Source organism: Rutidosis leptorrhynchoides, chromosome 10 (assembly GCF_046630445.1).
Source record: "Rutidosis leptorrhynchoides isolate AG116_Rl617_1_P2 chromosome 10, CSIRO_AGI_Rlap_v1, whole genome shotgun sequence".
In the NCBI taxonomy this organism is placed as follows: Eukaryota; Viridiplantae; Streptophyta; class Magnoliopsida; order Asterales; family Asteraceae; genus Rutidosis; species Rutidosis leptorrhynchoides.
In genome coordinates this window covers 44066395-44081289 of record NC_092342.1, presented here as the reverse complement: position 1 = coordinate 44081289, position 14895 = coordinate 44066395, and the positions used below count along the sequence as shown (strand labels likewise).

Below are 14895 nucleotides of genomic sequence, written 5' to 3'. Positions count from 1 at the left end.
AAGAATGTTAACGTTTTTTTCATGTTTTGTGAAATACTTTTTGTCAAAATTTAGCCCGATTTAGAGTTTAGGGTTTAGGGTTTAGTGTTTTGGGTTTAGAACCCAAAACACTAAACCCTAAACTCTAAACCGTTCGTGTTAAAAACTCAATCTAAATCCTAAATCTAAACCCTAAACCCTAAATTTTTAAACCCTAATATCTAAAGCCTCAAAATACGCTCGAAAAACACGATAATTGTTATATATTAATTCTTCGAGCGTTTTCATGCCAAAATAAAAACATTTATCACAAAGTGTCATTATTAAATGTTCATATTTTCATCCAATCTATAATGTTCGTGAACGAAATTTTTTCAAAAAACGAAAAAAAAAAAAAATTTGCTTCCCCCGCTCCCCCCAATTGGTTATTTCCCCTTTGGTCCTACCACTATATATATATATATATATATATATATATATATATATATATCAAAAAGTCAACGTTAGTCAACATTCAATGTTTCAATGAAATTGCTACGATTCCGCATGATCCCTTAACTAAAAAAATACCATACTACATGCATTCCGGTTCGTTAAATTTACTTTCATTTGTAAACTAAAAGAGTAAAAGTTGGTTTAGAACACTTTTCCCTATCATTATGAATCTCCTATACACATCTTAGTAACAGATTAGTACTTTCTTATATGCATGACAGATCAACTATTGCAAACTGCGTGCAATGGAGATAATACAAATTTGACAACGACCATCATTTACAAGACTACGATTATAAGGGAGAACTTGATTCAAACAAAAACACAAGCCATAAATGTAAAATTGATAATTTTGACTCATATCACTATGTTTAATCTCCAACATGTCACATAGATGTAATCCAAAAAAACCTGACTTTTTCGTAATTTTTTTTGTGTAATTTACTATTTTAAATCCAGATAGGGCCAGCACCCCTTCCGGCTATGGCTATCTTCCGCCACCGTTGAGAATCATACTTGGCAAATAAGTTTAACCAAATAAGTGTTTCAGGTCAGCCCAACCCAAACCAAATACATTTCTAGCTTGAACGCCATACTTTCAAATACTATATAGATCAGAAATTATAAACGGAGTACCTGTTTGAGGTCGTTTCAAAATGGTATATTGCTACTCTTGATTAGTGAATAAGATGTGTTAATGATATGAAGATCCCTCAAACAAAAAAGAATACATGCCGAAAACATTAGCACAAACCATATTCAAAATTATACAGTCAGGGATAAATTTGTCTTTTTAACATCTCGTAAACCTCAACGCCTTTAGGATGACGATTAACTTTGTCTTTAATAAATTGTTTTTCCGAGCAAGCAAGAATAGTGCTAATAGCCATGCTATTAGTTGCTCCTTGTTCTTTAAGCCAATTATAAAACATACACCTGAGTTTAACCTTCTCTATTGCATATGATAACGAAGACGGGTACCCGGATATAGAAGACAACGGGTAACCTAAATGATTGACCAAAAAGTCAACCTTCATTTCAAGAAGCTCTTTTGTTTGATTAACAACTTGAGGTGCCGATTTCAACATTTCCACCACTTGTTCTCGGTCAAACCCGAGGTTGACCAAACAGTCAAACCGTTCTTGAAGCTCCCCTGCTCGACCTCGAAATCTTTTTAATGCTCGTTTAAGCTCACTCGAGTTTTCAACGAATCCCATATTTATCAAGAACTTTGTCTTCTCTATCGTACAATCTTTTGATGATGGCAGCGGTTTAACCTTATTTCCCATAGCTAAATTCTTTAACTCTAGCGGATTATTCTTAATGATTTGGCATAAACGTCTTTTTCCCGCGTTTAAGCAATTTAAAGCGGTTTTCACACCCTTTAGAGAGCACGAGCCAAGCACATGGGGATGTGCACGAAAAAGATTCGCAATGCTATCAACATCCATTTCGATTTCTAACAGAAAATTATACGACCGTCGTAGATTAGAAAAATATTCTAGAATATTTATTTCGGGAAATTGAAGAAACGACGATAGAATTTCATTCTTGGAGGCTCCAAATTTAAGTAAAAAGCCGATAACAGAACCCGATATAATTCCCGATTCTTGCAATAAAATGGTAGGATGTTTATAAATTATTCTTCCTACAATCTCATTTTCGCATCCTAACTTTTTGAATAAACACATAAGGTCAAGCATATGATTCCAATCATATGAATCTTCCTCTGATAGATGTTCGATAAACCAACCGTTTATAACCCCTGCAATCTTTAATTCTAATACAACTTTAAGAAGATCATGAACTTTATCACCAACTAATAACGAAGGACATGAACCTACAAGCTTAATAACAGTAGACTGATCAAGAAACGTATCTTGTAGATCATGAAGTCGTGACAACAAAACCCCGTCTCTCAATCTAAAAACTTCTTTTGCTTCCTTATAAATCTTTCCTATCTTATTAGGAGCAAACCCATATTGACATAATACATGATAGTTTTCTAATAACACATTGTCATCACTTAAAAACATCAAGTTACGGGGCAAAAGTGTTGACAACTCATTCGGTTCTAAACCCATGCTCTCGAAAAAAGGCTCGAATTCATTAATAGGATGGTAACGCAAAAATCGACTAACAGATTGTCCTACATTTTCTTTATTCTCAACTCCATTTAATAACTTTACAAGAAACCTAGGCGAATTTCGACTTATATTTTCGGCATCCATAAATTGCAAACTTCTAGTGGAATGTAAGTAATCTAATAAAGCATCTTGAGCTTCTTTGCAATCTACTCGAGACCATGTATTTACATTTCCATCATCTGTATGCAAATGATTCACTTTTTGACCAATTTTGGGCTTATAAGCTGCTTTTGTGCTATAAAACCTAGGGTTTTGCGTAGCATGATATGACCCAGTTGAAAAAATTGGATTTTTACTCAAATCAACTAATACCCATCTCAAAATAGATGAAATCTTACAATTATTAAGATGATACATGAATAAAGTTACAAACTTTAACAAGATATTGATGAATGGAAGCTTCAAGATTAACGAAAAAACAGTAATTTATGTATAGGCGGATGAAGGATTTTTACCTTGTAATTCAAATGGGTTTTGTTGATTGCAAAACTCTGATTGCCGCCATTATTGTGGGTTTAAGAATGAAACACTAATACAGTGGCAGTCATTTGAGGCTCTCAACGAGGGTCTTGGGGGGTTTTGCGATGCTAGATTTTGTTCATTCGAAGACAATCGTATGTTTTTTTTTTTCTAACCCTTATTTTTGGAGAACATAATGATCCTTGAGGTTGGTGTGCACCATTTAGTTTTAAACCGAATAAATTAGAATCTCAATTAAAAAAATTAAACCGAGTTTTTTAAATAATTTTTGGATCGATCGAAACCGAAACTATATTCGTAATTCAGTTTTTGGTTTGGTTTTGGTTTGAAAATTTTAAATTTTGTTAACCGAAAACCGAATTAATAACCGAGTTCAAATTAGAAACATATTAAAACATATTTATAATTATAATATTTATATATATTTATATTATATTTGATGTATTATTACATTTTTATTAAACAATAAATATGTTATATACCTTGTATACTCATATTTTATCCACAACCGTTATTCCTAAATTATATGTAAGTTAATGCTAGTTAGGATTTTTACTTTTAGTGATTTTCGGTTTTAACCGAAACCAAACCGAAATCAAATTCGGTTTTCGGTTCGGTTTTGCTTATGGTTTTGATATTTAAATTTGGTTTCGGTTTGGTTTTCGATTTTGATTTTATAAGTTTAAAAACCGAAAAAACCAAACCGAATAAACCGAAAAACCAAAAAACCGAACCGATGAACACCCCTACTTGCGGTATAGAAAACTTCATAAATCTTCCTTAATGTTATGTTATATTTTTCTTTATTTGAGTAAACTAAGGGTGTGCACCATTTAGTTTCAAATCAAATAAACCGAATATCGAATCCAAACCATAAAAAAAAAAAATCAAATCGATTTTTTAAACAGTTTTCGGATCGATCGAAACCGAAAACCGAATTCGTAATTCGTTTTTTGGTTTTTAAAATTTTAAATTTGGTTAACCGAAAACCGAATTAAAAACCAAATTCAAATTAATAACATATTAAAATATATTTATAATATATATATATATATATATATATATATATATATATATATATATATATATATATATATATATATATATATATATATGGCAAAGATCAAGCGCTAAGTGGTACTTGGTGGGATAAGGTGATAAGTGATTTTGTGATTTTTATATCTTTTTTTCTACAGCTCCGATTTAAAAAAAAAAATCCGTGATCTACTGACATTGTGTAGATTCAGAAAAAAAATAATGTTTTTCCAACTGGAGCGTTAAGATGCATATAATGCATGTTATTCGCTGTTTGATGCATGTTAACTGTCTTTCATGCATCAGATGCTTCTTAACAAAAAACAAAGAAAAAATGACTTTTGATTAAAAAAAATAGTGTTTAGGGTTTAGTAATTAGGGTTTAGAAATTAGGGTTTTAGGGTTTAGAAATTAGGGTTTTAGAACGAGTTTTAATAAGAACGGTTTAGAGTTTAGGGTTTAGGGGTTAGGGTTTAGGGTTGAGGGTTTACGACCCTAAACTCTAAATCGGGCTAAATCCTAAAAAAAAACTCAAAAAACCTCAAAACACGGTAACATGCATCACATGCATTTTAAGCTCCTGTTGAAAAAAAAAAAAAAAAATTTATGAATCTACACAATGTAAGTAGATTACGGATTTTTTTTTTTTTTTTTTAATTTGGAGCTCTAACGTAAAAGATATAAAAATCTCATTTTACTTATCCCCTTATCCCAAAAATACCACTTATCCCTTGATCTCCCTAAACAATAAACATGTTATATACCTTGTATACTTAAATTAATTCTAGAACCGTTATTCCTAATTTATATGTAAGTTTATGCTGGTTAGGATTTTTATTGTTAGTGATTTTCGGTTTAAACCGAAATCAAACCTAAATCAAATTCGGTTTTCGGTCCGGTTTTGGTTATGATTTTGATATTTAAATTTAGTTTCGGTTTGGTTTTCGGTTTTGATTTTATAAGTTTCAAAATCGAAAAAACCGAACCGAATAAACCGAAAAACCAAAAACCGAACCGATGAATAGCCCTAGAGTAATCTATGGAAAAGACAGTTGTGTAGGTGTTGTTTGTTTTTAAGTATGCAGATCTGATTATGTTTTATGTCTGTGTGCTCGTAGACGTTTTTACTGCATACTTTTATTTTTATTAAGACATAAGATAAATAATATTTTATTCTATCTGCAACCTCACAGACTTAGAACTATGCTTCTAAGTGCTGCACACAGGATTAAGTTATTTGCAAACATAAAAATAATTAGTCTTTATCATTCAACATACAGACCTTTAGACCATATATCCTTACAGACATGGTCCGCAAATCTTCAGCAAAAACATCTTAGAAAATAAAAAAAAAATACCTAATGTGCAGTTTGTTTTTAAGCCTGCAGATCTTATTATGTCTTATGTATGCGCGTTCGCATACGTTATTACTGCAAATTGTTTATTTTTCTGAAGACATAAGATAAGATAATGTCTTATTCTATCTGCAACCTAGCAGACTTAAAAGTATGTTTCTTAGTTATGCATTTTGTAAATTTAGAAATATGCTTCATAGTCATTCATCCATTCACCCTTAAAATTTTGTTGGATCTAAGCCATTAAATTGTATTATGTTATTCATGTTTGAGGACATACGTGAGGGTCAGGGGCCCATTAACTTGGGCCGAAATAACAAGTTTTAGAAAAATCTAAATGTGGTTAGCGGGGCCTCCATTTTACGGGATGAATATGGCATTGGTTCTTCGAACATCATCAATAAAGGTTTCTTTCAAAACTTAACGAATCGATGTTTGATACCTTCGTGCCCCTCCGGCTCTTCAATCAGAAGCAATTCATCTAATGTCATCTCTTACAACTTCAGGTCTCGAAAAGGTAAAGAGGTTCACATCGACAGAGTTGACAGGGTTACTAATCGTCCGGATGAAAGGAACGAAAAAGACCTCTCAAAAAATGGTTAATCTGTCCTGCTTTCATTTGATTCTTGGTTGTTTAGTTTAGTTTGGTTCTAGTCTTTGTTTGCTTGCTCTGTCATCGCCTTTTGTATTTTAGTAGTTTGTTTCTTGGTTTGCTCGATTTGTTATAGCGATTTGGTTTTAGCAAGGTTCGGTTGGAGTTAGCTACCTCTATGAAGTTTAAAACTCCACCACCTTCCCATCTTCTTCACCTTCTTCCTTAACTACCTCTATGAAGTTAAAACATTGATCCACAATTGCATCTTCTCCCATCTCTTTCGACTAGCGTGGGCCCTCACCAAGGCCAAAACCATCATTGTTGAACTTCTTAAACAGCTCCATTTCAACAATGTACATATCTTGGAACCCTTGATCTTGAAAAAGAACAAAAACAAGAATAAGTTATATCTTGGCTCGTTTAGGTTGCATAACAATTGGTGCTCATCTCATGTCGTTCCAATGAGTTCATCCAATCCGTTTAATGGCCATCTCTACTATGATTCGACGTGGAATTCATTAAGGTACCCCTAGCTCTCAGGGTACCTTCAATGGCTTGAAGATAAGAACAATGGTACAGATAATGGAAATAAGAGTTCTAGGATGACAGTTGATGAGATGAATGAGATTGATCGTCTTGCAGATAAATTCATCGCAAATTGTCACGAGAAATTTAGATTGGAAAAACAAGTCTTATAGAAGATTTCAAGAAATGATGGCTAGAAGTGTGTGTTATTTTTTTTTAGTTGATAACTTTATAGGGTTACTTTATCCTATATATCATGCAGGTTTGGTGTGGTATAGTTAACACAAGGTTGTATGGTTCAAATACATTAAGGATAAGGATGTGGTGGAAGATCTTTAGCAATAGCAATTCTTGTGTTTGTAAGTGGAAGATCTTTAGGAATTATGTGTCACTTAGACCCTTAAACTATGGGCATTAATATATCCATCACACTTTTTTACTACATCCACAATAACTGTACACTAACATATTAGTGCAAAATGTTAATGCATAATTTATGGTGGATGTAGTAAAACTACTGTAAAGGTTGGAAGTGCTACAATCATACCGTCTGTTTTAGTGATACCTTTAGTCTTATTTCTCCCATAAATGTGCCTATAACCTTGGTCCTTTTTGTTTCCCCTTTAAAGTACCATTTAGATTTAGATATCTGTTTTTGAAAGAACTGTGAGTTTTTGATGATGAAAGTAGACAAGTAATCTTTAAGGTAAATACTTATGACATGATTATAATGTAATATCCCGCATTTTTCCGTTAAATTATTTTAACGCCCGTCTTCTTATTTTAATAATATCCTCAGTATCTCAATTCGTATCCTCCATTAGCTTACATTCTTAAAATATTTTCGTCATTTGGATTATAACATCTCTCGTTCTCTCGTGTAATTTAAAAATATTCGTTCGGTTAATTCCCGCACCCGATTACAAACTTGAGGGACTAAACTTGTCAAAGTGTCAAAGATTTGACTAGGTCAAAGGAGTCAAACACCACCTCCTCCATTCATTATTTTCATTTTCATTTTCATTTTCTTCTCATACTTTCACATTTTCTCTAAATTCTCCAAACAAAGAATTCATCATCCATTCATGATCTAGCAAGTGTTTCACAAAACAAATTACATATTTGGAATCCTCCCTTCATCCTCTTCGACTTGATACCAATTTCATCTCATTTGGGTAACTTTCTAAAATCACTAGATTTTGTGTTCTTGATGTTTTTGAATTATAAAAGTGTTAATTAGTGTCTATGGCTCGTGTATAACATGAATATATGTTTTGTTTGTTCGATTTGTTGATTTAAGTAACTAGTTTGAACACTTGAAAATGGGTTTGCTTAATCTTTGATTTTGGAAGATTAAATGTTGTTAAATTGTTAAAGTTCATGTTTTAATTGTGTTACTAGTATCACTAGCTTCGTTATGATGCGTAGGTTGATTAAGAAAACTTCAAATACATGATTTGTGATTTTTGTGAATTTTGATTAGGGTTTGATGAACTTGAAATGAACTTTTGATACTTTGGATGCCATGAAATGTTGTTAGTAAGTGTTTAGTTGTATTGCATGAGTAATTACCTTCGAAACGGCATATCATATGTGTGGATTGGATTCCCGAATCATGTAATGCATTTCAAGAACTTGAAACTTTGAAAATGGACCTTGAATGACCACTTGGCGAGAAATCGGTTATTGTAAATGATGTTTTCGCTTGATGAAAAGTAGTTAGTTGTGTTCCTTGTCAAAATACCTTTCCGATGATATAAGATACATGTTTTGGTTGTTTGCGGGTCATAAATGGTGATTGTTTGAAGTTAGGTTCGTGCATAAAACTTAAAAAAAAAAACTGCCAGAATTCTCTGCACAGGTAATGGCGCGGCGCGCCATATACCCGCGCGGCGCGCCAAAGTGGGCTGTCCAATTTTATCAATTTTCGAATAATGTTTGCCATGCTACGGACCTCCGATTCACATGAAACTTGTTCTAACATGCTTATATATGAATAACTAGCACAGAAAAATAGTTCGGGACCCGACCCGAACGTGTTGACTTTTTCGTTGACTTTGACCCGACCCAAGTTTAACTTTTTGTCAAACTTAACCAAATGATTATGCAATCTTTCTAACATGATTCTTTACTTGTATATTGCATGAAACTTGACAATTTGATTCACATGCTATATAATCGAGTAGTAACGAGCCATAGGACTAATTGAACATCTTTGACCGATCGTGTCTACCGTTATTGATACAACCCTATTTGTTTAGGTCAATAATAGCTTTGTCTTTGCACGCGTTTACTTGTTGAAGTACTTTATTACTCTTGCACTCAAGGTGAGATCATAGTCCACTTTTACTCTTTTAAACTTATATTTGGGATGAGAAAACATAAACGTTTCTTCTTAACTAAGTGAACACAAGTACAGGAAAACAAACATTCTACATACGAGTTTAGAACGAAAGCCTCAATTCGATTATCATTAGTTACACTTGCAGGGTGTAAGTGTAGGCGTGAACTTATGTTGTATGGCCATATGGGTTTGACAAACCCTCATCTTGGACGGTTCGCTACCGTCTACGGATGAAATATATTTTCTAGAAACAGTGTTGTTCTAGCACTATTAATGGGGTATCAACGGACAGAACGTTAAGCCTTGATAATTGGGTGCTCGTGAATAATAACTTTTAGAATGTATTACTATTATTTCAACTTTGCAAATCTTGTGGTTCGGCTTACTTTACTTACTCAATTACTTACTTAAACCTATGATTTCACCAACGTTTTCGTTGACAGATTTCTATGTTTTTCTCAGGTCTTTGAACGATATGTGAAACATGCTTCCGCTCATTATTTGATATTTGCATTGGATGTCGAGTATATATGCACTACATGGAGCGTCTTTTGACTTTCTTTAAACTGTGTCGCATAGTATTCACTTGTACTTATAACTTTGTAACATAACTTTGGATGAACAATTCTTGTAAACTTTGAAACAAATCTTAACTTTTGAAATGAATGCGACATACTTTTGGTCAAACGTTATTTTAAAGACCTACGACCACGTAACGGGACCTAAGTAGTCGACGCCGTCAATGACGATTTGTAGGGGTCGCTACAAGTGGTATCAGAGCTTTGGTTATAGGGATTTAGAGTTCATTGGTGTCTACCCCGAGTCATAGGGTACATTAGTGAATCTAGACTACAACCGGCATATAGACTGAAGTAGGAATTACTTGATTATTTGTGCATTATACTCGAACTCTTTTATCATATCTAACTCGTATTCGATCTTGATCTTACGTTGATAAATTTTGTTGACGCGCCACCTTGACTTTATGAAGTAATGTTAAATGCACATGTGAATCAGGGTAATATAATTTCCGGGATTATATTACGGTGATTCACATGAACGTTCCGACATTATGACAAAGAATTTAAGGCGAGTCAAGGAAAAATTTTCTCTCTATCATTTTTCCGTATCACGGTTAGTATTGTTGAAAATACTAATCAACGATATTCTTGTGTCATGTGAAATGTCCCGTTCTTATTGATTAAAAACGTTCCATATTAATTGATTTCGTTGCGAGGTTTTGACCTCTATATGAGACGTTTTTCAAAGACTGCATTCATTTTTAAAACAAACCATAACCTTTATTTCATAAATAAAGGTTTAAAAAGCTTTACGTAGATTATCAAATAATGATAATCTAAAATATCCTGTTTACACACGACCATTAAATAATGGTTTACAATACAAATATGTTACATCGAAATCAGTTTCTTGAATGCAGTTTTTACACAATATCATACAAACATGGACTCTAAATCTTGTCCTTATTTTAGTATGCAACAGCGGAAGCTCTTAGTATTCACCTGAGAATAAACATGCTTTAAACGTCAACAAAAATGTTGGTGAGTTATAGGTTTAACCTATATATATCAAATCTTAACAATAGACCACAAGATTTTATATTTCAATACACATCCCATACATAGAGATAAAAATCATTCATATGGTGAACACCTGGTAACCGACATTAACAAGATGCATATATAAGAATATCCCCATCATTCCGGGACACCCTTCGGATATGATATAAATTTCGAAGTACTAAAGCATCCGGTACTTTGGATGGGGTTTGTTAGGCCCAATAGATCTATCTTTAGGATTCGCGTCAATTAGGGTGTCTGTTCCCTAATTCTTAGATTACCAGACTTAATAAAAAGGGGCATATTCGATTTCGATAATTCAACCATAGAATGTAGTTTCACGTACTTGTGTCTATTTTGTAAATCATTTATAAAACCTGCATGTATTCTCATCCCAAAAATATTAGATTTTAAAAATGGGACTATAACTCACTTTCACAGATTTTTACTTCGTCGGGAAGTAAGACTTGGCCACTGGTTGATTCACGAACCTATAACAATATATATATATCAAAGTATGTTCAAAATATATTTACAACACTTTTAATATATTTTGATGTTTTAAGTTTATTAAGTCAGCTGTCCTCGTTAGTAACCTACAACTAGTTGTCCACAGTTAGATGTACAGAAATAAATCGATAAATATTATCTTGAATCAATCCACGACCCAGTGTATACGTATCTCAGTATTGATCACAACTCAAACTATATATATTTTGGAATCAACCTCAACCCTGTATAGCTAACTCCAACATTCACATATATAGTGTCTATGGTTGTTCCGAAATATATATAGATGTGTCGACATGATAGGTCGAAACATTGTATACGTGTCTATGGTATCTCAAGATTACATAATATACAATACAAGTTGATTAAGTTATGGTTGGAATAGATTTGTTACCAATTTTCACGTAGCTAAAATGAGAAAAATTATCCAATCTTGTTTTACCCATAACTTCTTCATTTTAAATCCGTTTTGAGTGAATCAAATTGCTATGGTTTCATATTGAACTCTATTTTATGAATCTAAACAGAAAAAGTATAGGTTTATAGTCGAAAAAATAAGTTACAAGTCGTTTTTGTAAAGGTAGTCATTTCAGTCGAAAGAACGACGGCTAGATGACCATTTTAGAAAACATACTTCCACTTTGAGTTTAACCATAATTTTTGGATATAGTTTCATGTTCATAATAAAAATCATTTTCTCAGAATAAAAACTTTTAAATCAAAGTTTATCATAGTTTTTAATTAACTAACCCAAAACAGCCCGCGGTGTTACTACGACGGCGTAAATCCGGTTTTACGGTGTTTTTCGTGTTTCCATGTTTTAAATCATTAAGTTAGCATATCATATAGATATAGAACATGTGTTTAGTTGATTTTAAAAGTCAAGTTAGAAGGATTAACTTTTGTTTGCGAACAAGTTTAGAATTAACTAAACTATGTTCTAGTGATTACAAGTTTAAACCTTCGAATAAGATAGCTTTATATGTATGAATCGAATGATGTTATGAACATCATTACTACCTTAAGTTCCTTGGATAAACCTACTGGAAAAGAGAAAAATGGATCTAGCTTCAACGGATCCTTGGATGGCTCGAAGTTCTTGAAGCAGAATCATGACACGAAAACAAGTTCAAGTAAGATCATCACTTGAAATAAGATTGTTATAGTTATAGAAATTGAACCAAAGTTTGAATATGATTATTACCTTGTATTAGAATGATAACCTACTGTAAGAAACAAAGATTTCTTGAGGTTGGATGATCACCTTACAAGATTGGAAGTGAGCTAGCAAACTTGAAAGTATTCTTGATTTTATGTAACTAGAACTTGTAGAATTTATGAAGAACACTTAGAACTTGAAGATAGAACTTGAGAGAGATCAATTAGATGAAGAAAATTGAAGAATGAAAGTGTTTGTAGGTGTTTTTGGTCATTGGTGTATGGATTAGATATAAAGGATATGTAATTTTGTTTTCATGTAAATAAGTCATGAATGATTACTCATATTTTTGTAATTTTATGAGATATTTCATGCTAGTTGCCAAATGATGGTTCCCACATGTGTTAGGTGACTCAAATGGGATGCTAAGAGCTGATCATTGGAGTGTATATACCAATAGTACATACATCTAAAAGCTGTGTATTGTACGAGTACGAATACGGGTGCATACGAGTAGAATTGTTGATGAAACTGAACGAGGATGTAATTGTAAGCATTTTTGTTAAGTAGAAGTATTTTGATAAGTGTATTGAAGTCTTTCAAAAGTGTATAAATACATATTAAAACACTACATGTATATACATTTTAACTGAGTCGTTAAGTCATCGTTAGTCGTTACATGTAAGTGTTGTTTTGAAACCTTTAGGTTAACGATCTTGTTAAATGTTGTTAACCCAATGTTTATAATATCAAATGAGATTTTAAATTATTATATTATCATGATATTATCATGTATGAATATCTATTAATATGATATATATATACATTAAATGTCTTTACAACGATAATCGTTACATATATGTCTCGTTTAAAAATCATTAAGTTAGTAGTCTTGTTTTTACATATGTAGTTCATTGTTAATATACTTAATGATATGTTTACTTATCATAGTATCATGTTAACTATATATATATCCATATATATGTCATCATATAGTTTTTACAAGTTTTAACGTTCGTGAATCACCGGTCAACTTGGGTGGTCAATTGTCTATATGAAACATATTTCAATTAATCAAGTCTTAACAAGTTTGATTGCTTAACATGTTGGAAACATTTAATCATGTAAATATCAATCTCAATTAATATATATAAACATGGAAAAGTTCGGGTCACTACATCATGAAGGAACAATGGCTCACCAAGGTCAACACAATACTCCTCCCGAAACTCTAGAACAAGCTCTTCAACAAATGATAGCCACCGCCGTGGGTGAGGCCGTGGCCGATCACTTTTTCAACAACAATAATCAGGGAGCTGGTAATTCAAACGAGGGGTGCTCCTACAAAAGCTTCATGAAGTACAACCCTCCCACTTTCGATGGAACCGGGGGACCAGTTGCTCTCACCCGATGGTTTGATCAAACGGAATCCGTTTTTAGCATAAGCGGTTGTCGAGACCAAGATAAGGTCAAATTCTCCACCCTCACTTTCACCGGTGTTGCTCTCTCATGGTGGAACACGTATGTACGATCGGTGGGTATCGATGAAGCCCACACACTCCCTTGGACCGAATTAAGAGAAAGAATGATCACCGAATATTTCTCGCGCGATGAGACTCGAAGGCTCGAAGAGGAACTAAGAAATTTAAAAACGGTCGGGAATGACCTCGAAGCTTATAATCAACGGTTTGCCGAACTAGCCTTACGTTGTCCGAATCTCATGACTCCCGAGTCCCTAAGAGTTGAACTTTACATGGATGGCCTCCCTAAGAGCATTCAACACGGGGTAATGACATCCAAACCCACTAACCTACAAGAGGCTTTAATGATGGCCCGCCAATCTATAAAAACGGTGAATGAAATTGAAGCGCCGACACCAACGGCTGAGGACCAACCGGGTAACAACAAAAGAAAATGGGAAGCCTCTCAATCAAGCAACCACAACAACAACAACCTCACCAAAGAGCCTTTTTCCCCCGGTGGCAAGAAGGGGTATGCCGGAAAACTACCTTTTTGTAACAAATGCCACAATCATCACGTTAGTGAATGTGGTAAGCTAATTTGCCGCCGATGCCAAGGAAGGGGTCATATGGCCAAACATTGTAGAAGTACCGCCCCCGTCACTCAAAAGGAGCCCAATGTACCGAAAACGGGTGTTTGTTATAAGTGTGGCCAACCGGGTCATTTTAGAAATGCTTGTCCAAAGAATAAAGCTAAAACCAACGCACGCCGTTGAACCTTCAACATTTACACCTAGGATGCCCGAGATGACAACTAGTCACGGGTACGTTTCTTCTCAAAATTCTCAGGTTTCATGTTTATTCGATTAGGATGTCGATAAATGTTTTGTATCCGAGGCTTTGGAGCCTACTATTTGCACTCCACCATTTTCCCTAGGTATTACTTACGCCATTTAAGTGACCAACGAAAAATTTTTGTGTATCGATAAATTTTATCGGAGGATATACGTTAAACTTATTGGGTGGATAATTTGAATTGTGACTTGACACCTATAGAACTAAGGAGCTCAAAACCTATTCGTTAAGGAGAAATGTTTCTCTACAATTATGTATAGATCATTGGAACTAAGTAACTTTCGGTTGAAAACCGATACCCTCTTCCTCGTATCCATGACCTCATGATTATTTACATGAATCTCGCGTATATTCCAAACCAACCTCTGTTCCGATT

The 14895-nt window shown here is 33.6% G+C and overlaps 1 protein-coding gene across 1 annotated transcript; it reads right to left on the bottom strand.

Annotated features, from left to right (window-relative positions):
* Positions 1-1214: 1214 nt before the first annotated feature.
* On the bottom strand, positions 1215-3243 carry LOC139873436 (transcription termination factor MTEF18, mitochondrial-like). Its single transcript, XM_071861364.1, has one exon. It carries the CDS (start codon positions 2976-2978, stop codon positions 1248-1250), a length of 1731 nt encoding a protein of 576 aa, XP_071717465.1. The 5' UTR covers positions 2979-3243; the 3' UTR covers positions 1215-1247.
* Between the last annotated feature and the right edge of the window lie 11652 nt (positions 3244-14895).